Consider the following 24,176-nt stretch of genomic DNA (forward strand, 5'->3'; position numbering starts at 1 on the left):
TTACCTGGAATGGTTCTCCTAAATGCAGGATCAAAAACACATGTGCCTTCCAGTGAAAGGTGTCATAGGCTTTTCCCAGCCGGCTTTGCAAGACAACAGCACAGCTAACCCCATGCTGGCTTGAGTTCAGGTTCAGACAAGGGTGTCCCAAGCAGAGGGCCAAACCCTGATTTATGAAGCATCATAGTCAATGCCCAAGTCAGAATGGTCCTGCAGAAAGTCAGGGAAATTCCCAGGGTGCCTAGGTCCCACGCAACACACTTAGGACCTCTGCCTCTGTGGAAAAGTGTTCAAAGGAGAGGCTACACCAGCCATGGGGCCAGGGCCCTCCCATCCTGAAGTCAGCTGCATGGGGCTGGTTGAGGCAGCACCATGGAACAGGGAGAGGAGCGCTCCAAGGAGCAGAGGGTGGACCAGCAGGTGGAAGGCCTGCTTCCCACCTTCTCCCATCTCCCCTCAACCTTTAGTTAGCCTGGAGTGCAGGAGGAACTAGAACAGGTCCAGTCCAATCAGAGAAACTGGTTAGGTGTCTCTTCAGACTCCAGAACCCTTGGAAACGGTAATTCTGCCAAAAGCGGCTCCATCAAAGATGATCTTGGTGACAGACTGCAGTTAAAAACTTCATCTATTGAACCTGAAAGATATAAATCAGGCATTTTTACCATCACAGGAAAACAGAAGCAAACCCACAGTGCCTTTAGAACTCACAAAAGACAATGAACAATTTCTATACTGAAGACAGAACTCTGGCCTCCTCAGAAATGTTCAAAAGCTCAATAGAACTGGGTGGCATGTTGTTTACCAGAAGGACGTGGGGGTGTCATTTGCTCTTCCAGGCTGGAGTACATTTGCAGTGAGTTACACAAACCCTTTCTCACTGATGACAAAAGCCCACAATTGGGACAGTCCAGGACAAAGGTCAGGTTTTGAGAAGGAGGTGGAGCTAGGCTAACTGATCAACCCAGGCAGGGCCAGTGGAGGCCAGACTGGGCACATATGCCCGGGCTACTGGTGCTTCTTGGCTGTGCCTTCTGCCAAGCATAATGACTCTGGTCAGCCTTGAAGAATGCTTCCCCACTGCCCTGGAATGGAAGTGGCCCCAGGGCTGGCTCAGAGTATATTTTAAGAAAGCATTGTCCAACTTCACATGGCCCTGGTGTCCCCAGGAGGCAGTGGACACCCTGTGCAGCCATATGACAGAGGGTGAGTGATGGTGAAACAGCAAAACCCTTCCCTGGCTGCTCTGGTCGGTGGGTGAGACTGGAGGAGTGTCACAGCAAGGACCGCCACAACCAGACAAGCTCATCTTCCCCCAAGAGGATCAGCATATAACACTCCCCGCCCCGCCCTGCCCTACCAGCATGGCTGCAATGGAGCAGCGTGTAGAGGCATCTTTGTAAGGAACATCCAGACAGAAAGCTAAAGCAATGTGGAGGAAGGTGAGGGGGAGGAATAGAGAGAAGGGGAAAGGGAGAGGGTAGAAAAGGAGAGAAAGAGGAGGAGGAAGAGGGAGAGACAGATATAGGGAGGAGGGAGAGCAGAGAGGGAAAGAGGGAGGAAGATGAAGAGGGAGAGGAAGCAACAGAGAGACAGATGGGCTACTTCCCTAGTAAGAAATAGCTAGAGTAAGTATTTTTGCTATAAACATTAGAAGAAAGCAACTGTCATTAAATACAATTAATAAAGACTGTATTTTACAGTTGAACTCTTTGAAAACTATCAGTTCAAAGAGACTGGTGTGTTTTGTTGTTTGTTTGTTGGAATTAGCAGCAAAAGTCCTGATTCACAGATGTTGCTTTCCAGCTCAGCTAGCACAGGACAAGGAGAACAGGCTCAGAGAAGAGGTACTAGCGCTGTCTGCTCTGCCACACCAGTTGGACAAGTCTCCCAGAGAGCACCAATATAATATGTCATTTGTTCAGTGAAATATTTGCAAGAGTTATTTTATGGTCTTACAAACTCTGGAGAACCCTGCCAATTTTTTTATTGACATAAAATTAATAGCGATCAACCATGTAGGCACCTCCTCCAGCTGACACTTCTGTTCACATTCTGTCACCCAGAATATGCACATCAGGAAAGCATAATTCTTTCATAATATTTAAATAAATGTTAACAAAATTCAAATGAACATTAATATATATTTCAATTAATAATATATTTTAAAATTATTTTCTGGGTGTGCTGCACAATGTAGCTTCTATGTCAGAAAACTTTAAGGGGCCTAAAAGGAAAAGTCATTATATTTATTTTTGGTAGTAAATATGTTTCACTTCTTACTTTCTGACTAATGTGATATATTTCCCCCTATCAAGTGGCCTTATCTTTTCCATTCATTGGCTCTCCTCTCTTGTTATACTATTCTACCCTTTAATTTAACTATGAGAATTTTTAACATACCTCTGGAAGTTACACTGAATTTTCGGTCAGAGAAACTGCTCCTTCGGATTAATGGTTCACTCATTTTTTCCAGAAATAATTTAATTGTCTCCTTCTTTTCTGGACTTGAACTTGACAAATTCAGAACTTTTCCATTCACCTGTACAGTAGAATTGCTGAGCCCAAGCCAATAGAAAAAATCAAATAATGCATCAGCTTTGAACTCATAGGCAAAGCTCAGATTTTCTCCATTAACAACCTCATTTCCCGAAGGGAAAAAACTCTTCACTGCCTCTTGAAAATCAAACTGAAAGAGAAACATTTGATGAATTTCATACATATAATGATAATGTTATATCCTAGAATTCTTTGTTACTACAGAATTACATTACAGAAATAACAACTGTCCCAATGTCCAAAATGTCACACCCCTTATTTCTTTCATTCTGACAGATACGTTTAAACAGCTGCCTTAACTTTTTCAAAACAGACCTATGCATTTGTATCATGTTACATCCACAGACCTTGAAGTGCTTGCTCAAGTTGTCAGCCATTATCCCATTTCCAGTAATTTGCTAGAAACTCTGCCCACTTTATTGGTAGTGATGATGAAGTAAGAGCAAACATCTGTGCCTGGATACAGCTAAGCTAGAGTTGAGCTCTCAGGACATGGCCCTACATGAAGTGCTTGAAACCTTCTGTGTTTGGTCGCCGTCCTGGATTCAGACAGGCTAACACTTACCTGGAGCCGATAGCTTTCTCCAATCACTGAGGAAATGACCATGTCCATCCCTTGCTCTATCTGTCTTCTTATCTTGGGGTGCCTTGTGTTCACAAGGAAGGCATATGTTCTTTCTACAAATTTGGAGGCAGAATTCAAAGAGAAGTGTGCATGTGTGACAAAGCAGTGATTCCCACCTTACTTGCAGATTTTATTGTTTTTAGCCTCCTACACGGCAAAGCCTCACCAGATTTCTAGAAACATTTCTGAGAATTTTGCATATGTGAAGGAAGCAGGCCTCCCACTTTGTACTTTGTCACTCTTCTCTGGGAAATGAGAAGTTCTGTTCCACCACTATCAGAGGTGAGAACTGAGTCTCCACCCATGTATGCAGCCCAGGGAGCCAAGTGGGCAGGTCCCAGTTTTCATGCCACTGCCTTGCTGTCACCAACATATCTTCATTTGCAAAGCAAAAAATCAGCCAAGTCCAGCGAAGGAGGCTGCCCCAGGCCTCCCCTTCCCCAACACCACCTCCCCTAGAGACTGGCTTTCATTCTGCCAAAGAGCTGGCCTAAAGTGCTAAGGGTCAATTTGAGATGCACTCTCCTCAATGCCCCAGCAATCCCCAGTGGGAAGAAAAGTCCCTCTGGTTGCTGAAATTACACCATGTCTGTGTCCTGGCACAGGTGGGTTTTGTTGTTGTTCGTCTTGGTTTGTTTTTTTGGTAATCTCTTAAATTCAGTTTTGTTCAATTCTATATAATCTAAACAAAGGGAAGGTTGTTTACTCATTAGGAAATTTGAAATACTATTAACCAACAATCCCTTAACTTTTCAGCTCCCAGAAACCCCTTAACTCCCTAAGTGCTTTTTCTAGGGAGACACATAACATATTGGGTTGGCCAAAAAATCCATTTAGTTTTTTCCATAAAAGCTGATTCCTCAAAAGAAACTTTGCAAGCATGAAGGGGCTGGCAAGAAGTATTCAAAGTGATGAAAAGCAAGGACATACAACCTAGAATACTCTATCCAGCAAAGCTATCACTTAGAATGGAAGGGCAGATAAAGTGCTTCCCAGACAAGGTGAAGCTAAAGGAGTTCATCACCACCAAGCCATTATTATATGAAATGTTAAAGGGACTTGTTTAAGAAAAAGAAGATCAAAACTATGAACATTAAAATGACAACAAACTCACAACTATCAACAACTGAATCTAAAAAATAAAAACAAAAACAAAAACAAAAACAAACTAAGCAAACAACCAGAACAGGAACAGAATCATAGGTATGGAGATCATTTGAAAGGTTATCAGCTGGGAGGGGGAAGGGGGAGGAAAGACAAAATGGTGCAGTAATCAAGAAGCATAATCCATAAAATAAAAGACACATTTTTTCATTTTTACCAGTAACCTTATTGATTTGGATATTTTGAGTATGTTGACTATCTCCCATGTTGTGTAACACTGATTGTTCTCATTTACTGTCTTGATTTGATTGCTATCAACTTCAACTGGTGTACCTGACCATGGAGCATTGTCCAGCAAGAAACTTCACAAACCACTTTTGACACATTTGATCAGTCACAGATCCTTCTCCATACACTGCACAAATCTTTTTTTGCATTTCAGTTGTGTTTCTACCTTTCTTGAAATAATAAAGCATAATATGCTGAAAATGTTACGTATTATCTTCCATCTTCAATATTAGAATGGCTATACAAAATTCACTAATTTTGATATATTTTTTTAAATGCATGCTGATATGACATCTGTCACAATACAACCTAATACAATTGTTTTTGAATGAAATTAAAGACAACTACTAAGTGCTACTAGAGGCACCATACCAAAAACACCAAAGGAACTTTTTGGCCAACCCAACAGACTGTCAGCTTCTGTTTAAACACCATGGATCAGCCATTAGGTAATTTTGAGAACTCAATATTTTGCCTTGGCTTTGAGCACCAAACCTGTGGTCTGCCAATAACACATTACATCCTTAAGGAATACATTTTAAACTAATCTTGCACTGGCCTTATTCATCTTAATTTTCCTATCCCTGTCTTTCTCCCAAATTATTTTTTGGGCACTTTAGATATAGAATACTCTATATCCTCTTTGAGATGAGATAGAACAAAAACAAAGAAACTATTTTATATCTTTAATTAACTTTTACGCAAACCAAGCCAGGACCCTAAAGGTCCTTGACATTCAGAGCCTACACACTGTGTGCAGGTTGTCCAGACTGTGCACTGCAAAACTCTGAAAGATGCCATTCACATTTATTATGACAAATTTCTGGGAATAATTAGTAAATTATAAGTCAATGGTGGCTTTTCTAATTTGTATTGTACAAAAGTACAGTTTATGATAGCAGGGCTGAACAACATGTTACCTTAGTCACAATTTTCATAATTTAAGTTTTACCATCTTAATTAAACTTTTGTATCATAAAATCTCTACATTTTGTGGCTTTCCTCACAATGAACTGGTGCCGGGTTTCTGTACCTCCTTTCACAATAGTTACACAACTGTGCACCTTTTGTAGGCCATCCACATGTACCTCCTTGTATCACTCCCTGCACTTTCATTAAAATGTTAAAGTGGAGAGGTCTTTTATTCTTACTTCAGATTCCTCCTGAGAGATGGATGAGGAGGTATACTTAACATATCTGTGAATTATATCCCTAGAGAACTCTGGATTCCCGGCCATCATCAAGCCAAATAACATCAGAGGCTCAGATGTCCTAATGAGCATTGCTAGCTACGGTGTGTTTTGTTCCTGGCCCATCCTGACTTTGAATTATGAAGTGAGAAGAAAATCTGAATGACTCTGATTGAAATGAGCAGAGAATCAGCTCCAGGAACCTGGATGAGACTGAATGTTTAAGAAAGTTTCTCTGGAATTTGTAGCTCCTTTCTTATTACCTTGGACTCACTTTAAGAATGTTATTTAGAAGTAAGTTTCAGAAATTCTATTTCTATCATTATGTCCATGTGGAATTTGAGTTAATGTTAACATTTAGTGTGATTTCTTGAAAGAAACCATAAAGAGACATTTCTAAAATTGAAATTGAAATTGAAATTCTAATATAATAGCATGAGACATAAAAGCACTGATAGGTACTTATTTTCTCTTAGTTTTTTCATCTATAAAATGGGGACAATCTCAGTATCTCCCAGGTAGGATGACCACCTCATCCAAGTTTGCCTGAACTCAGCAGAATTATTAACAGTACCTACTTTCATGCTAAAAATGTTCCCATCTGTATGACAAGGCCTGCGGGCAGGGCTGTTGTGCCAGCTGATGTCAGAGCAGAACTGGAAAACCTAAGTGTCTCATATATAGCAGACATACCATCATCTTCATCACTCCAGTCATTTTTGCAACCCCTGCAGGCTCAGAATGTCAAATCACTTTCTGCCTTGATAGGGAGCACGAAAGAAAATTAAAAGACAGATGGTTACTGCCCAAGGCCCATGTAGGGTTTAATCTTCAGGCTTTCGCTGTGCTTCAGATGGCCTGATAGACCAGGCTGCTCACTCCAGCCTTCTCACAAGCCGACAACCCACCCTGCTATCTCCACACCCAATTTCTATGTCATCAGCATGCCAGAGTCCACAGCCCAGCAAGGTACAACCAAACAAAAATATTTAGATACTGACCTTTTGAGGTGTCTCTTCTGGCCTGTACATTAATAAAGAACAGCATCGGTTTGCTCAGTATCATTTCCCTGTAGTCTTTGTAATCGCAGTAGTTGGTCAGTTCCACATATCTATGAAAAAAGCAGATAGTTATAAATGTAACATACCCACCCATCTAAGTCAGGAAGGGGATGTCTAGACAGGTGCTTGTCACATCCAGAGTCCCTTTGAGAGAAATCCCCTAAAATATGTCCTTGTGGAGGCAACTGTATTTCGTATCATATAAATAAAGCTCCCTTTCTCTACAGGTCAGCCTGAGATCAACATGTAACCCAAAGGTGGTCATGGTCCTTGGGGTGGCCTAACACTAACGCTTGGCTCTCATATGATAACCAGTACCATCTATTTTGGGGGCTATAAGAGTTCATTTGAAGGTAACAGAGCTCCATGTCTGTCTGGACTGAGAATGGATGACACTCAATAAGTGGAATTAGCTGGATCTTCTCCAGTGCAGTCTTCTGTATTACTAATGGGTCTACAATCTTCCTTTCCTTCTCCCCTCTTCCTTTCTCTAATTCCAAAATAAACCCAGCCCTCTCCACAGATTGCCCATAAACCAATACTCATATGAACTAATTTACATCTCCCTGACCCTGAGCTTATACAACTAATGGTGGACTTCTGCCTGGGGCACTGTTGATTGAGCTCCCTAGGTTTTCATTCATTATTTGAGCCTGGGGAAAGCTTTTACATTTTGACTCTGTTATCTGATATGTCAGCTTTCTCTCCGTACTCTACAAATTTACCAAGCTGTCTTTCTAGGCCTCTACATACATTGTTGGCTTAAAAAAAGGCTGATTCAAATGTAAATTACTCTTGCCAAGAAGATGACTAATTTTCTAACCAAACCCAAGCTCAGTGTCATGTGAACATAGGCAGTCCAAATGGCATGCAGTCTAGCAGGCCGGAGGACACACTGCCACAGTCCTTCCTCACCATGAAGCTGGGTCCACAGATGACCCAGCTGTGGGGACACATACACTAACAACATGGGCTGCTTTTGCTACACTGTAGCATGTCTGCTTCTGACACCTAGTCAAAGGCAGAGACAGCTCCAGTGTTTCTCTCTGGCTTGCTGTCCTTCAGTGTCTGACATGACAATCACAGCCCTGCAGAGCTCCTAGCAGCAGGGAGCTGTGGTGCTACAGCCCTCGCAGCTTCCCTCTTCTTGCCCACGTCCCACGACCCACTTAGAAGGGTCAGTGCACAAGATCCTGACCCAGACATGGGTCAAGAGCATGTGGGAAAATATCTACCCCTGAGTCAGAAAAACACAGCTTCCACCTATCTGTCTCCCAGCTTGGTTTCTTAGAAACATGTGTCATTATCTTTTTTTCTAGTCTTGTCAGGCCTGATTTTGGGAGCTTTTAAAACCTGACCCCTGATGAAGCCTCTAAAATGCTTCCTGCCTTCTGATTCATCAGGCTTTTAAACATAGTCTCCACCTCCCAACCATGGGCACAGGTGGTGGTCAGGTGGCTGGGGGCATAGGGGAGGAAAGGGGGTGCAGGTGTTAATGTTCAGGGGTGCTGGTGAGGATGGCAGGAGTAGGGGAGAAGAGGGTAGGAGTGGAGAAGGGGTGGGGGAGCTGGGGAGCAATCAGGCGACAGACTGGATGTGGTGATGCAGACTGTGGTTTTGTATGACCCTTTCTCCATCCCTCTCCTGCCCTCACCTTCACTGAGGCAGAACAGTGTGGAAGGAGAATGCGATGAGGTGAGCCACCTGAAGAGGAGAGGTACTGGTGTTCCATATCAGCAGAGACAGAATTTTCCTGTTCTTCTTTATCTCAATTGACCAATGATCAAAAGGTACTGGAAAAAGGAGGCAAAGGAGAAGGAAATAGAAAGGGGGCCTTGAGTGTTGGCCCCTCTGCCATCCATCTATTCAGCTGCCAAGGACCTGGCCCAACAAGCAAGAGCTGCCTGGGAAGAGCAAAGGCCAGTGAGGCCTGTGGATGGGGTGAGGTGAGGGAAGAGATGCAGAGGGAGAAAGGGGGAAGAAAACTCTTGTAACAATAGAAGAAAAAGACCAGAGTGAATAGACTAAACATCAAAAAGACAGATGTGTGATGTCAGGGCAAGAGACAGGTGCCACCTGTGAGCCATCCAAGGTGGGTTTTCACAGTCTCCCCCCTTGTCTATCATGGAGCTAATTTATAGTCACTTAAGCATGTAATATTTTTCTCAAAGTGACTCCTTTGCTCTCTCAACACCCATGGTCTGATTGTCATTCTCCAGTGTAACCAGAAAATCTGTAGTTTTGATTACTATTCTGAAGTCACAAGTGACAATATTTGCCTCTGACTATACAATTGATTGATATCCAATTCAAGGTGTCATCAGTAGGAAGAAGATAAAATTCCCAACTAAGAAAAAAGACTCCAAATAGCCTCAGCAATCCTGAGAAAGAACAAATTAGGAGGGATCACAATACCTGATATCAAACTATATTACAAGGCCACTGTAATCAGAACAGTCTGGTGCTGGCATAAGAACAGATACATAGATCAATGGAACAGAATAGAGAGCCCAGAAATAAACCTAGGTCACTATGGTCAGTTAATATTTAACAATGGGGGCAGGAGCATAAAATGGAGTAAAAATAGCCTCTTTAACAAATGGTATTGGGGGCACTGGAATGGTTCACACACACACACTTGCACATCACACACACACAAAGAAAGAAAATAGACCACCAACTTACACCATACACCAGAATAAACTCAAAATGGATAAAACAGTTAAACATAAGCTATGACACCATAACAGTCCTAGAGGAAAACATAGGCAGGAAAATCTCAGATATCCCATGCAGCAATATTTTCACCCATATATCCCCTTAGGGCAAAGGAAATAAAGGAAAGAATAAACAAATGGGACTACATCAAATTTAAAAGCTTCTGCATAGCTAAAGAAAACATCATCAAAATTAAAAGAGAACCAACCATATGGGGAAACATATTTGCTAATGATACCTCAGACAAGGGTTTGATCTCCAAAATATAAAAGAACTCATACGACTCAACACCAGGAAGACAAACAATGCAATTAAAAACGGGCAAAGCACCTGAACAGACCCTCTCCAAGGAGGACATACAGAGGGCCTGTAGGCATATGAAAGGATGCTCAACATTACTAGTCATTAGAGAGATGCAAATTAAAACTACAATGAGATACCACCGCACACAGGTCAGAATGGCCATCATTAACTAATTAACGAACAACAAGTGCTGTCAAGGATGTGGAGAAAAGGGAACCCTAGTGCACTGCTGGTGGGAATGCAGAATGGGGCAGCCACTGTGGAAAACAGGATGAAATTTTTTCAAAAAACTAAAAATGGAACTACCTTTTGATCCAGCAGTTCTACTGCTGGGATTATACCTCAAGAGTCCTGAAACACCAATTCAAAACAACCTATGCACCCCTATGTTCATAGCAGCATTATTTACAATAGCCAAGCACAGGAAACAGCCTAAGTGCCCATCTGTAGATGAGTGGATCAAAAAACTGTGGTATATTTACCCTATGGAATACTATGCAGCAGCAAGAAAGAAGGAACTCCTACCTCTTGTGACAGCATAGAATGGAACTGGTGAGTATTATGCTTAGTGAAAGACAAATACCATATGATCTCACCTATAAGAGGAACCTAATGAACACAACAAACAAACAAAATAGAACCAGAGGCGTGGAAACAAGGAAAAGACTGACAGCGACCAGAGGGGAGGGGCAAGGGGATAAGTGGGGGAAGAGAAGGAAGGGTCTAGTCAAGGAACAGGTATAAAGGACCCATGGACGTGGACAACAGGGTGGGGATTGACTGTGGGAGTGGTGGGTGGGTAGGGTTGAGGAGAATAATGGGCGAAAATCGGGACAACTGTAGCAACAATAAAATAAATAAAAAAGACTATTAAAGATACAAAATAAACTTTAACTGAGAAATAATCACTGGGTGTGAAAATAACAAGTGTGCTCTAGAATTCTGTGGAAGGCTTTCTGGAATGCTCTGGGGCTCACAGGGCCATTATTTGGGGTGCTCAGGAAAATGGGCTGGTGAGGGCTGCTGGACAGCCACACACTGACTTAAACATCATCTACACCTGAGTCATCCTTTTCTTTTAGAGTCTGATAAGATCTCCTGAATAATAAAACTATGCTCAACATAACAATCTTCCTTTGATGATTTAGAGGCATTTTTAAGATGTTAATGTGCCTGTAAAGGTCATGGCAGAGCATGTCAGTTATCCCTGTGCCTCAGGTGTGCAGAAACGCTGCTTATGTGAGAGCTCTGGTAACAGAACTCACAGATAAGAGATTGTAACAAGACCCCTACCTAATGACTGGGTCACAAATAAGGACTACCTCCGCAAATCTATTCCCAGCCTCTCAGTTATGGCCCAATTGTTACACACCTCTAAATTCCAGTGAAATAAAGAAATATGAGCATTCTTTTGGAACTTGCTCTTATAAATTGTGGATATGTAAGTCACCAAAATATTAAAAGATTGAGGACTGAGTTGTTAAGGAGAAGCCTTACTAGACTGCATTAGAGACCAGTTATTTCATCTTTAACCATGCATATTTCAGAATTACTATTGCAAATATTGCTTTTGTGTACTGGGTACTTATTATATTTGCTGACATTATCATTAGAGAGGAAAAGCAAACAGCTGAAGATGGTTCCTTTAAACTCTTATTTCTTTGTGGCTTTTACCCTGGCCGCCAGATGCTTCTATGCTGAAACTTCTTACACCTGGCTCCATTCCTAAGACTGAGAGGCAGAACCCTGGATGGAGAGCATAGATTCAAAGTAAAAAGATCTAATTTGTGCCCTGATTGCCTGACTATACGAATACATTTAGTCCCACAGTCACAGCCCACTATGAGCTTGAGTGAATAACTTCACCTGCCTCAAGTGTGCCCTCATCTGTAAAGCGATACAACAGTGTTGCCTTCTGTTTGATTATTCAGTGTAGTGCAAGTAGCGCTGACATATACGTATACTTGAGCCCATAGTAGATGTTCAACAAATAGGATTAGTATGTGTAATCCTAGCCAACTCTGCTAGCCACAGGGTGAATGAAGTTGTGTAAGCTTCTGACACCCAACTAGGGATGGCTTCAGCTGCATTACCAGTAAAGGAGGACAATCTGAGTACCTGAAAAATAAATGAGCAAGATTTTCTCCTTCCTGGCTCTAATTTCTGTCCTCATCTTTTCCATTTGGAAGGCTAAAGAGAACAGCTTAATGAAGGCAATATCTGAAAGGTGGGACCAGGAAAGAAGACTGTATTTTTTCTTCTAGTGAATCAGGACAATCCACCCTCTAAGATGCCTCCCTTTCTCTGAAGTCCCTCTAGGGTTCACATGATCTGAAAGCTGCTCCCAATTTCCCTTGGCTCTGACAACTTACTACTCAAAGATGAGTGGGAATTCAAACCTATGGCTTCCTTCTGAGGGTGTGCGTGCTCATTTTAAAAATATGAAGAGAAGAGAAGAGAAGAGAAAAAGAGAAGTACATGTTGAACTAGTCCTTGTGTAGAAGGCCCAGAAATTGCCTGAAAGTTCATAATTTTTTCTGTGACACTAGCAAAAGTTTGCAGGAACTTTCTGCCCTTGGGACCACTCAGGATGACCTTCCTGCATTTCTAGTGCTAATGTGATAGCTTTATGTAGAGCCTCACATAAGTTCTTAAACAGTTTTCTTCTTCTGTCCCTATTCTAGTAAAATTAAGCAAAAACATTTAGATTTATCACTATGTTGTCTGTGTTGTGAATCAAGGATACCCATAGTTGTTCATTCAATTAGTCATTCAGCCATAACTTACTGAGGCACAGTGCAGTGAAACACTGTGATAGTGCATAGCACAATTCATTCATTTATTCATGCAATAAACATTTGCTAAGCACCAGTGATGTGCTAGGCACTGGGGACACAGATGAGAAAGGAAACAGTCTTGCTTTCAAGAAGCATACAGCCCACTGAGGAGACAGATAAGATGCACTATTTCAATATGAAATGATAGCTGTCTAAAACCTTGTTGCTTAAAGTGTGGCCCTTGGACCAGCAGCACTGATATCACATGGGAGCTTGTGAAACTGCAGATTCTCAGGCCCCTCTCAGGTTTATTCAATTGGAACATCCATCCACACCATCCCCAGGAGACTGATTGGGAAACACCGGTCTAAGACATGGTCCCTCCCACTCAAGATGCTTACAAACTAGTTAATCATTTAAATACACAAATGGTGGAGAAATGCACAGTTCTCTGCATTCAGTGTCCACTCTCCATTGGCTTATGTTCCAGTTATTTCAATATGAAGAAGCAAAGCAGGAAGGTCCTGGAGTTAGACCCATTTATTGAGCTGAGATAGGCGCTGAAAGAGTGATCCTTCTGTCAGGCCCAACATCCCGCTGATGGGTTGGCAAGGCAGGAGAGAGATGGGGACCCAGGGGGAGTCACAGCTTAGCCAGGCCTTGGGGGAAATGGACTGGCTGCATCCAGGCCTCCAGTTAGGCATGTGACAAGGACCAGGTGAGATAAAAGCAAGAAGTAGACCAGAATGTGTCTGGAGGTTCAGAGCAAGACTCCCAAGGAAGGAAGGAAGAAGAAAAGGCAGCAAAGGCTCAGGGATTTTCAATAATCAGATCTGGGTTTGGTTTGTCTCTGTGACTTTTAACTTTGCCAAGATCTATTTCCTTACCTGTAAAATCTAGCTAACAAAAGGTACCCTGTGAAGTAGCTAAAAGATTTAGTAATATGTGTGAAGCACTTGGCTTTGGGGGCTGCTTAATAATAATAATATAAGAGCTAACATTTGTCAAGTAATCAATGTGTGCCAACAATTACTTTAAGGACTTTGTGAATTTTCATTATGAACAGCAACCCTATGAGGGTGATGGATTATTATTCCCATTTTACAGCTGAGGAAACCGAGTCATGGAAATGAAGTAGCTTTCCCAGGTTACTGAGCCAGTAAGCACAGAACTCAGATTCCAACCAAGGCCGTCTGGTCCTGGCCCTCCTGCCCATACACACTTACTCGAGACTTGCTGTCATAAAAGTCACAGCTCAACACAGAAGGACAATTATTTCTCAGTATCACTCTGTCTTGTGAAGAGGATGTTGAACTGGGCAGGTCCCCAAACTCAAGACTCAGACACAGGGACCAAGGCCAAGGACTGGTCAAGAGGGCAGGACAGGAGCCCACTGAGTGCAGCAGCAGCAAGGGTGACTGTGCTGCCTACTGCCTATGGAGCTGTCACTGGTTCCACACCTCCTGGCCTCAGTCAAGGTCACTGCTGAGAGGTGGGCCTGGGCAGGCAGATGAGCCCAAGCACCTCCCACTTCCTGGCTGGGATGAGGCCTCCCGCATACAAATCTATGTTTCATTCCTGCCACAGGGTCCTCACTTTACTTCCGTGAGTCTCCTCCTCCAACCCCCTGCACTCTCTGCCCCTGGCAGCTGCCCTCCAGGTAAGCATGACTGTCACCCATCTAACAGCCGGTGGGACACAGGCAGGAGCAGGTCACCTTTCTGCTTTTAGTGGCTTCTTTACAAAAAGCAAAAGTGACTTATTTTGCTTTGCTTTTAGGCTGATTATACAAGATAAGTACTGGCTGATGTAATTTCAGTTATTTTTTGTAGATTTGGGAAGTTCACAAGAAAGCCACTGCTGTCTTCAGTGAGGCAGAATGATTGCAGGTTCGAAGCTCTTTGCTGAACACACATGTTCATAGTTAGATGATACTGCGTAGGAACCTTGGCTCCATGCTCCCAAGTATCCTACTTAGGGGCAGTACTTGACCTCTCCCAATCCTAATTTCTCATCTGCAAAAACAGGACGCAGTAGTGCCAACTTCATAAGCTTTCCTGAAATAATAGCCATGAAATGCTCAGAGCCATTCCTGGTACTCAAACAAACATTAGCGGCCACTGTTATTACTGTCGGGCTTATTCTTGTTACCCAAGCAGCCTCTTTCATGCTAGGGGAACACGGAAAAGCAGGAATTAGAGCTTGTCTTTGCCCAGCGTTTGCCATTACACCTCACTCAGAGGCTGCATTACAGGAAAAAGGCATGTGTGTGATAGTTAATGGTGATTTACATCTGGTGTCCTTAGCAGGTTTTGTTTGTAAATTGGATGGAAATCCAGAGCTTGAAAGTAAAATAATAGTAAAGGTTTTGCCATAAATCCCACAAAGCAGAACAAATATTTTTAAAGCAAGGTCTCAGGAGCATTAAAGCCCTGGAGGGCATCAGGAAACCTTCCCACCACCCCAGGTTTCCTTGGGTTTATTTAGCAGGTATGCATGTAGAAAAATGTTGAAGTATCAGAAAACAAACCGGAGTAAGTTGAGCGAGTGAATCATAATAGGAAAGTCAGGGTCAGTAGCTCTTAACCTTTCAGTTTCCTTGGGAAAGAACCTTTTGAAAACCTGAAAAGAAATCCTGCTTACCTTGTGGGCTTATCCCACACCAAAAATATTTGTGCAATGAAAAAAAAATTATCAGAGCAAGAGTTCTTAACCTGGATCCTACTATCTTGTAAACCACTAGAATGGTCAGCAACACTGGGTATGTCTCCAAGTGTCTGGGGAGAAGGTCTATATATGATTCCCCAAAGCTTTACAGTCTGAAGTGATAAAGAATCGCTTTGCTTTCATGCTGGCCTCGCGGCCCCCCAGCCACCTTCTCAGCTGCTCTTCACTGAGGGTTATCACACCTCAGACAGGAATGTGGTTACTGCAAAAATGAAAAAGTCACTAAAGTCCATCAGCTCTGGGCCCCAACTCGTTACAAAAAGTGGAAAGTACATGCAGGGATTCAGCCAACTCTGAAGATGACAGACAAGGCAAAGAGAAACTGCCACCCTTGCCAACAACTGCCTGACTCTGGGGAAATCCATAACAGAGTACTACTCCATGTTGGCTGACACTGGTGTCCAGCACCACCCCGGAAATAATATTGACCTGGGCATAGCCTGCTAGAAATACTAGTGTATGCACACTGGTTGGAATTGACCCAGGTGATCATGTGATCTTTAGCAGTCTCAGAAGAGACAGGTAAAAAGCAAGTCATGCAAAATGCTTCTGTAGTAAAATGGTCAAACCTTATTGAAGGAAGAAGGGATGGAATAAATCACTGCTTTGGAGAAGTGATTTGAGAAAGGAAGTTGTATGCTAGTACCAAGGCCAAGGCCAAGGACAACCGGGTAAATTTGGCAGAGCTGAGGAGCAGTAACTTTGGAAATCTGAATTCTGACTATGGCTCCACCTCCTGACCCATGAAAGCAAACCTCTCACTGTTGCCTAGAACTCAGTGTTTTTTCTCTTTCTGGAAGGCTTTCTCCATTCACACCAGGTTCCCTCCCGGTCATCCTTCAGGACTACACACCCAGTTACAAAATCCCCTGCCATAGGATGTCCCTGAGGGGAAGAGAGATAGTTCCTTCCAGCACCCAAATTATTCTCAAGTGCTCCTTGCTCTTTCCCATGGTACAGAAACCCTCACACAATTGCTTAGAGAAGAATCTTGTACTTGTTGATTGTTTGCACCCTGGTCTGTGTGGCCTGATTATTATTTATTCTGGACTCTAAACTGCCATTGTTCCACTGCTGTTTAACCTTTTATGTAGGAGGTGTTCAAAGTCAAGAATTTAATAACCATACTTCAAAGTCATTTAAAATTTTGCAAAACTATTTGCTAAGACTTGGGGAGCTGGCTCTGTCAAAAGCCTAACCTGCATCTTCAATTAATTCTGGGCTTTTTTTATTTTTCATACTCTGTTCTCAAATACCATAGTTAACTTCTTTTTAAATCTTTGCAAATCTGATTTCTAATTCAGTTCCTCCCAGGTCCTTGTTTGTGGGTTGGAATTTTCAATTCACTAAGAAAGGGAGAAATTCTTGTCCAGGAATGGTTTTTCAGACATTAAAATCCCTCGTTTTCTTTGTGTGGAAAAGCAACCTGAAGAAGGTATTTTAAATGTCATTTTGTTTGCTTGCCCCTCTTGGCTCCATCTCACCCACAGGGTGGCTAAGTGCTGCTGTCTTTCCCAGAAGCAAAAGCTTTGTAATAGCTGGCGGGCTTACTCATCCCTGAATCAAGCTCTAGACTGCACCCGTCTGCTTTCTGGCAGTCAGTTCTCAGCACAAACATAAGACACAGGCACATTTGCACACAGCACTTACTTTTGCCCACAGGAAAGCCCAGAGGACCCTGGGCTGGACTTCATGGAGGCTTTGTTCCCTTCTCAGCTGTGGTTTATTTATTCATTTATTTGAAACACTAAGGGAGGCCATGGATGGGACACTTTGAAATTTTACACGCTTCTCACTGGGTCTCCTCACTGGATAAAACTCGTAGTGCACAAAATTGAGCATTCTCCCCACCTTCCATCTAAAGCCAGGATGTGAGTCCTCCGTAAACACCCCCGAGGGGCGTGTCCCCAGTTTGAGCTCATCTGACCTAGTTAAGGAGCCAGGAAGGAAAAACCACCCGCCAGTGACGCGTTCCCCAACCTACGCTTCTCTCCACCCCGCTCCCCGTTTCACCACCTCCCCAGCGCCCCTGAGGGCAGCTTCAAGCGCAGCTGCAAATGTCAAGGGGAAGGGCCCAAAAGCACGGGCTGGAGAGCGTGCGGCCCTGGTGACACCACAAGGAGAACAATCTAGACATGCTGCACCAAGGAGGGGAGGTCAGCCGGAGTTCCCGGGGATCCGGCGGACAGGATGCTGGGGGGTGGGGGGCGCACTCACCTCTTGATGTAGTAGCCGAGGCGGCAGAGCTGCCCGTCTAGGCGCACGAGGCCATCGCCAAACACGTTGAAGCCCCCGAACGCGGCCGCTGGCTCTTCGGGCCCGGGCACCGTGAGCTGGTCGCCGTGCAGCTGGAGGGCGCCGGGAAGCAGGCGCAGCAGCTGGGCCACCGGCAGCAGGGCCATCTCGCAGTCGCACGTCCACAGGCTGCGCAACTCCCCAGAGGAGATGGAGGTCAGGCTGGGCCTGGCCGGGGGTGCACACGCTGCCGCAGCCATCCTGACGACCAGAGGTCGGGGGTCCGCCAGCTCCAGTGTCGCCCGCCCACCGGCGAGGAGCGCTGCAACCAGGAGTGAAGTAGGCGGCCCAGTGCCTTGCGGCCCTTTTATCACCCTCGGTGCCGCCCCGCCCGGCAGGGGGCACGACACCAAGCCTCCTGGCCGAGTGAACACTACTAGAGCTTGGCGCGCTCCCGCCCAGCCGAGGGGCCCTCAGCCAACGGTTACTCATCCCCCGCCTCCACCCGGGTTCCCAACTCTTCACCCGGGGCTGGGCGGACACCGGCGGCGGGGTGGGGACTTGGGTCCTGGTGTCGGGTCCAGCCCTTGGTGGGCAGAGAGGGCGCCAGCACCCACCCAGGCCAGAGACACCGCACCTGTGCGTGCGTGGGGGTGGGGGCACCCCTCGTCCTCTCTCTGCACCTGTGGCCTCAGAGCCATCAGAAAACAACCGGACCTGTGATCTCCGCTTCATGGCTCGCCCCAGGTTGGAGCCAGCTGTCAGCCTCTGTCTTCCAGCTTGTTTTCTGCTTTTCTAGCTCCAGATCGTACCCTGCGTTTTCCCTCCTCTCAGCCTTTCATCGCACTGGTTCCTTACCGGCATGCCCTTCCTCCTACAGATTCCAGGATCCTCCCCTCACTTTTCCATGAAGTCTTTGTGAATCCCCTGTGGATTTCATCCAATTGCTTCTCCTCCCTTCTGCTGCACCTGGACCGCAGGCCGCAGGTGTCTACCCAATAGTGGGGGTAAAGGGGACCAGCAGAGATCTCTCCTGCATGCCTCTGTAGTTCATTTCTTTAGTCTATAGTAGCAATTTTCAGCGAGTGTGCTGCAAGAATTTTTAAAACGTGCAATACTTGACTATCTAGAGTCACTGACCTCTTTTCCCTTAGATTGTCGAATAAAAAAAAAAATACGACAACAGCCAACACAACAATAGCCATCCAGTGTGAAGGAATCAAAAGTATACCTTTTTTGTTGTTGTCAGGTCAGCAAAAAATATATTTTTGGTATGCTGCAGAATTTTAGTAATTAATTTATGTGTGCTATGAGAAGAAAAAGGTTGAAAATTGCTGGTCTATAAATACTTGAGTGCTCATTCTGCAAACACACTGAATGGCTAGGTCTCCTGGAGTAGAAATGAGAACAATTTCATTTAATTTAATTAAACAACTATTTTGAAACATCTACTAGGAGCCAGATGATCAACTACATTCTGAGAAGACTGGAACAAATAAACACAAGTCCTGCCCTTGCCCAACTTACAGTCTATTGGGGGTGGCGGGGTGCAGGGGAGGACAAGCAGTCCAGTCACCACAACAATGCATTGAATGAAAAGCATTGCTGGGGAGGTCCCTGGATTTATGGGAGGAGAATCCATCCCAGTTCTGAGGAAATGAGCAGTAGGCTTCCTAAAGTCCCATGATTTAGAAATCTAAGCTAGCTAGATCCTAAAAGCTGAGTACGGCTTAGAAAATACCTTGCACTTGTCTTTGTATATGCTCAGCATGGACCCGTCCATAGACTTAATCAAGTCCAGTGAAGAGTCCTGTCATATCTCACTTAAATCCCAGAATAAAAATGAGCTCCATTCACAAGTACTTCCTACAGACATGGGTCCCTCAACCTTGGGCTCAATCCCCACTGTTGAGCTTCTCTGAACAAATCTAAATCACCCAGCATGCATTGATCACAACTGAATCAATCTTTTACAGAGAGGTAGGGCAAATCTGCCTGTGAAACCAGCACCCAACAGGATCCTTTGGAAAAGTGAAGCCTGCCCACTGCACAGATGATGGGTGTGAGGTGGATTGACACCATAGGCAGGACCCAGAGGCTAGGACTGCATTTGGGGATAGGGGATGTGGTACCTTAGACCCAGCACACAGGTGTTTGTTCTCGGAATAAACATTGACATGGCCACTGCTATGCATCAGGCACCATATTAAGTTCTGAGAGTATCAACAAAAATGACAAAACAAAGAGCCTGGTCAAAGTGTGTACTATAATAGATGTATAGACTAAGACTTTGAGAGCAAGGTCAAAAGAGTAGTTGCTGCTACCTAGGAGACTCCAGGATGTGACAAATGGGCTGGACTCCAAATACAGAGAAAGAGCTCCCAGGTGAAGGAGCAACATCAATAAGAAACTGGGAAGAAGATTCTAGACCAAGTATGTAAAGAGAGAAGGTATGGTTCTATTTGAGGCATGGGAAATTTTATATGGCTAAAGTAGACCAGGCCCACCTGGGGCAAGAGGTGAGTTTTATAAGAGTTGAGACCAGAAAGGGAAGTTGGAGCCAGACTGTGAGAAGCTTTCTGAGCTGTCTAAGAATTTGGATTCTAAGGCAATAGGGAGTTTTTGACTGTTTTAAAGGAAGGAAGTGGTATAACTATATCTGAGTTTATATACCATTGGTTATGGCCACATAGATGATGTCTTGAAGTAGGAAAACTAGAAGTGGACAGACCAGTTAGAAAATGGATTTCATATGCAGGTAAGATTTAAGGAGGTTATGAACTGGTTCACACAGCTGCTGTGGGAATGGAGATGACAGGATGAATTTGGGATATGTTTGAACTAGAGTCAGCAGGATTTGCGGAGCAAATAAATGGAAGAGGGAAGAGTGGGATAAAGTAGTGGGAAGAAACATTTAGTATTTTGCTAGACAGATGATGTCACTGCTAATGGAATATCCAAGTGGAAAAGAAGTCCATGAGGCAGGTAGTTAGCTGGGTCTACAGTTTTGGAGGGAAGACAGCGTTAATGATTGAAATTGGAAAAGCATGAGCTTGAAAACAGGGATTGAATCCAGAGAAGTAATAGGGTAGAAGTTTGAACCCCATCCTTTACTTCCACAAATATTTATTGAGTACCTGCTATGTTCCAGGGCTGGTGGTTTGCTAGAGATTCAGCAATGATTAACAGAAGATGGCCCTGTGCTTCTTCAATGAGGAGGAATGCAGTGAGCAGCACAGGTCATCTTCTGGTACCATGTCTAGGCTTAGTGCTGAAGTCTACGCATGTTTTGGGTATAGCATTCTGATCTACTGATGGAATACATTCTCAACAATAGCTACAAATTTGCATCCTCACTTTTAAGGTCAATGAAGGCAGGTCTACTGTGTAGCCCCACCCAGCCCCACATAGACTAAGCTCAATACCATTGATCACTCTTAAACCTGCACTGTCTAAGGACAATTTGGCTTTGTTGAGAGGTGAAATGTAACATCAGTTTTATGTGATAAATGTAACATCACTGCGATACAGTGAAGCTGTGATAAGTGAACTGCAATAGAGAGAGGGACTACTGTACAGTATCGCGGGATTTTAAAAAATATATTTAATTATTTATCGCAGATTTTTTACTATATTGCAGGATTTTGCAGTATTGTATACGTATGTTGTTGAAGTTACGTAGGTTTAAGAGTGTAGAATATGTTTAAGAACATAAGTAGTGTTTATAAGTGTGGAAGAGGTTAATAAGGGATTGGGAAAGGTTAACGGGAAAGGACTGGGAACAGTTTATAAGTGTGTGGGAAGGGTTTATAAAGCCTTAAAATATATATAAATACTACAATAAATGTAAGGTTCCTACTTCGCGGATTTTCACCTCTCGCAGGGGGGTCTAGAATGTAATACCCGCAATAAGTGAAGAAATATGGTAAACACATTTTGAAGCTGCTTGCCTGATGGGTTATATAGAGGTTTCACTTGATACATTTTTAGGAAAACACCTGCGTTTCTTTATGGATGATTTGTGCTCTACCAAAATTCCAGAGAACGATATGAAAAGTGAACAGAAAAAAATTGGTATTGGTTGTCATTGGCCATTGCTAATCAGTGAAGAGCTGTAGCAGCCTTTTTATGTTTAGTATCTTTTCATTGTCAAAGTAACAGCCAGGCAAACACAAATCACTGCCAGTGAAGATATTTTAGTCTTTTTTTATATTGTCTGTTTATTTATACAGTTGTGCTGATATAGAATTTTTATCCTGCTTTTCTCACTTAACACTGTATGGGTATCATGTTCCAAAAATTATCTCTGTAAGATATATTTTAAGCCACTATATTATCTTCCATCAGGTGGGTATAGTAGATATTTCTTTACATGTGAACACTTTGATTGATTCATTTTTCCTTATTATTAACAATGCTTCAGTGACTATCTTTGCACTTTTATTTGTTTCTGCATCCAAATCCTCAGAAATGACATTATTGAGACAAGTAATGTGACAATGTGTGAGGATCTTGAAACATGTACTATTGTCTTCCAAAAGAATTGCACCAAACAATCTTCTCACCAGCAGTGAGTTCTCATGATTTTAAACCTCTGGTACTGGAAACATGGCACTTCATTGCTATTTACTAACAGGTTAGTTATGATGTTACCATTCACACTTAGAGACTGTTTGTCATGTGCAGTAGCCCATTGGTGAGTCTGCAGCTATATTTGCAGTTAAAGAAGACAAGGCGATGACCTTGCCATCTGCATGTGCCCCACTGGGGTGACAGTGCTTTGGTGACATCACCAGTTACAGGCTCAGTTTTGGAGGTCCACAGTCAGACTCAGAGACCCTGATTCAAATGAACCAAACCCACAGCAGACTGAAAATGAACTCTCCACATCCACTATCCTCGTTCTTAGATTGCCTGTCACTGAACAAATATCTACAGGTTTCTCCCTCTTAAACAAAAAATATTTTTAACACATTTTTACACTCTACTTTTCTTTTTAGCCATTTTCCCATCTCTCTTCTTCTCTCTATAGTCAAACTCCCTGAAAGAATCATCTAGGTTCTCCCCCCCCCCCATTCATTCAAGACTTTACAACCTGTCTTCAACTTTGTCTCACCAATGAAACTGACCTTCCCCTGATGGCCTCCATGTGGCCAAATCTAATGGGTGCTTTATGGCAAAGAGCTCAGACTTTGGTTCCTTCTTACCTAGGTTTGAGTTCAAGTCTAGTGTGAGATCTTGAGCACATTACCCCTGTGGGCTTCAGTTTCCTTGTGCATAAATACAGAATTTAATGAGCTGCTGCAAAGGACTTCCAGCACTGCCTACACACAGTTAATACTATTGAAGTCTCTGCTTAATGCCTGCACCAAGGACTTCTGTAACTGTGAAATGCTAACAGTGTCTTCTCCTGGTCTTCTTCCTTCAGTCCCAGAGTTCTGTTGTTAGCCACCTTCCCTTTCCCCAAGTGACTTTGCCCAAATCCTTGGCTCCAATGATTCTGTATAAGCAGAAGATTCCCAAATCTCTTCCTCCAGGCCAAGCTTCTTTTCAGATTCCTAAACCTCCCTCCCTGCTGAGCTCTCCCTATGATTGTCCACTGGTACCTCTCTCCACCTCCAGATGTGCTCCGTGCCCAGGTTTCTCATTCTGGGGAGGCATCACCCTCAGCCAGAGCATCAAAATCATCCTAGACTACACTCTCACTTCCTCCCTCCACCCCATCCAGCTGGCAGCTCCTTGCACATCCTCCTCCTACAAATCTCAGGAATCTCTTGCTTTCTTCCCAACTCCAATGCTGATGTTCACTCAGCCTTCCATTACTTTTCCCTTGGACTATTACAGTAGCTATCATACCAGCCTCACCCACCTCAATCCTTCCTACTCATGACTTATGGATGAATTGTTTCCCCCTCAAATTTATATGTTGACACCTTAACCCCCTAGTACCACAGAATTTTATGAATTTGGAGACAGAGCCTTTAAGGAGATGATTGAGTTAAAATGAAGCAAGTTGTATGGGGCCCTAATACAATCTGACTGGTATCCCTAAAAGTAGAGGAAGAGGGACCAGATATACTTGCACAGAAGGGTGACCATGTGGAGACACAGTGAGAAAGCAATGATTGATATGTCAGGGAAAGGCCTCAGGAAAAACCTAAACTGCCATCATCTTGATCTTGGACTTTCAGCCTCCAAGTCCTGAAAAATAAATGTCTATTGTTAAGCCCCCAGTCTGTAGTACTTTTCATGCTGGGCAGAGCACACTGAGGGCTTTTCTCTAGGTGGCTGGTGGACTAGGCTTGCAGCTCCCTGAAGGTGCAGGCTGACCCTCCCTCAATGCTGTGCAGAGGCTGTTCCTGCTATCCTGCCCTCCTTACTGTTCAAGATCCTCACTCACTTTTCAGGACACAATTTAAACATCATATCCTTGGGGTTGAGTGACATGCCTTCCTGCTAGTCTCAAGGACAAATGACATATGCTGTGTATGCCCTTAGTACAGGCATTGTAACTGATTTACGAGTTTGTTTCTCCCACTAAATACATGAAGAAAAAAACTGTCTTTTGCCTTTTTATTCCTAGCACAATGTG

The 24,176-nt window shown here is 43.6% G+C and overlaps 1 protein-coding gene across 1 annotated transcript; it reads right to left on the reverse strand.

The window, feature by feature from the left end:
- Positions 1-269: 269 nt before the first annotated feature.
- Positions 270-18,090, reverse strand: MEDAG (mesenteric estrogen dependent adipogenesis). The gene is made up of 5 exons (XM_090273735.1): positions 17,567-18,090; positions 6,765-6,874; positions 3,122-3,234; positions 2,401-2,686; positions 270-634 (listed from the first exon to the last, which is right to left on the reverse strand). The coding sequence occupies exons 1-5, from the start codon at positions 17,842-17,844 to the stop codon at positions 510-512; spliced, it is 912 nt and encodes a 303-aa protein (XP_090129861.1). The 5' UTR covers positions 17,845-18,090; the 3' UTR covers positions 270-509.
- Between the last annotated feature and the right edge of the window lie 6,086 nt (positions 18,091-24,176).

The sequence above is a fragment of the Furipterus horrens genome, unplaced genomic scaffold (assembly GCF_987537825.1).
Source record: "Furipterus horrens unplaced genomic scaffold, mFurHor1.1.pri manual_scaffold_4, whole genome shotgun sequence".
NCBI classification, from domain to species: Eukaryota; Metazoa; Chordata; class Mammalia; order Chiroptera; family Furipteridae; genus Furipterus; species Furipterus horrens.

Excerpts from the sequence above, each read along its gene's own strand:
- MEDAG (XM_090273735.1), bottom strand. The coding sequence starts at position 17,844 with ATGGCTGCGGCAGCGTGTGCACCCCCGGCCAGGCCCAGCCTGACCTCC. Across the intron at positions 3,235-6,764 it reads CAGAAGAGACACCTCAAAAG|AAAGAACATATGCCTTCCTT; the intron begins GTCAGTATCTAA and ends CCAAATTTGTAG. Across the intron at positions 635-2,400 it reads ATTCAGTGTAACTTCCAGAG|GTTCAATAGATGAAGTTTTT; the intron begins GTATGTTAAAAA and ends TATATCTTTCAG.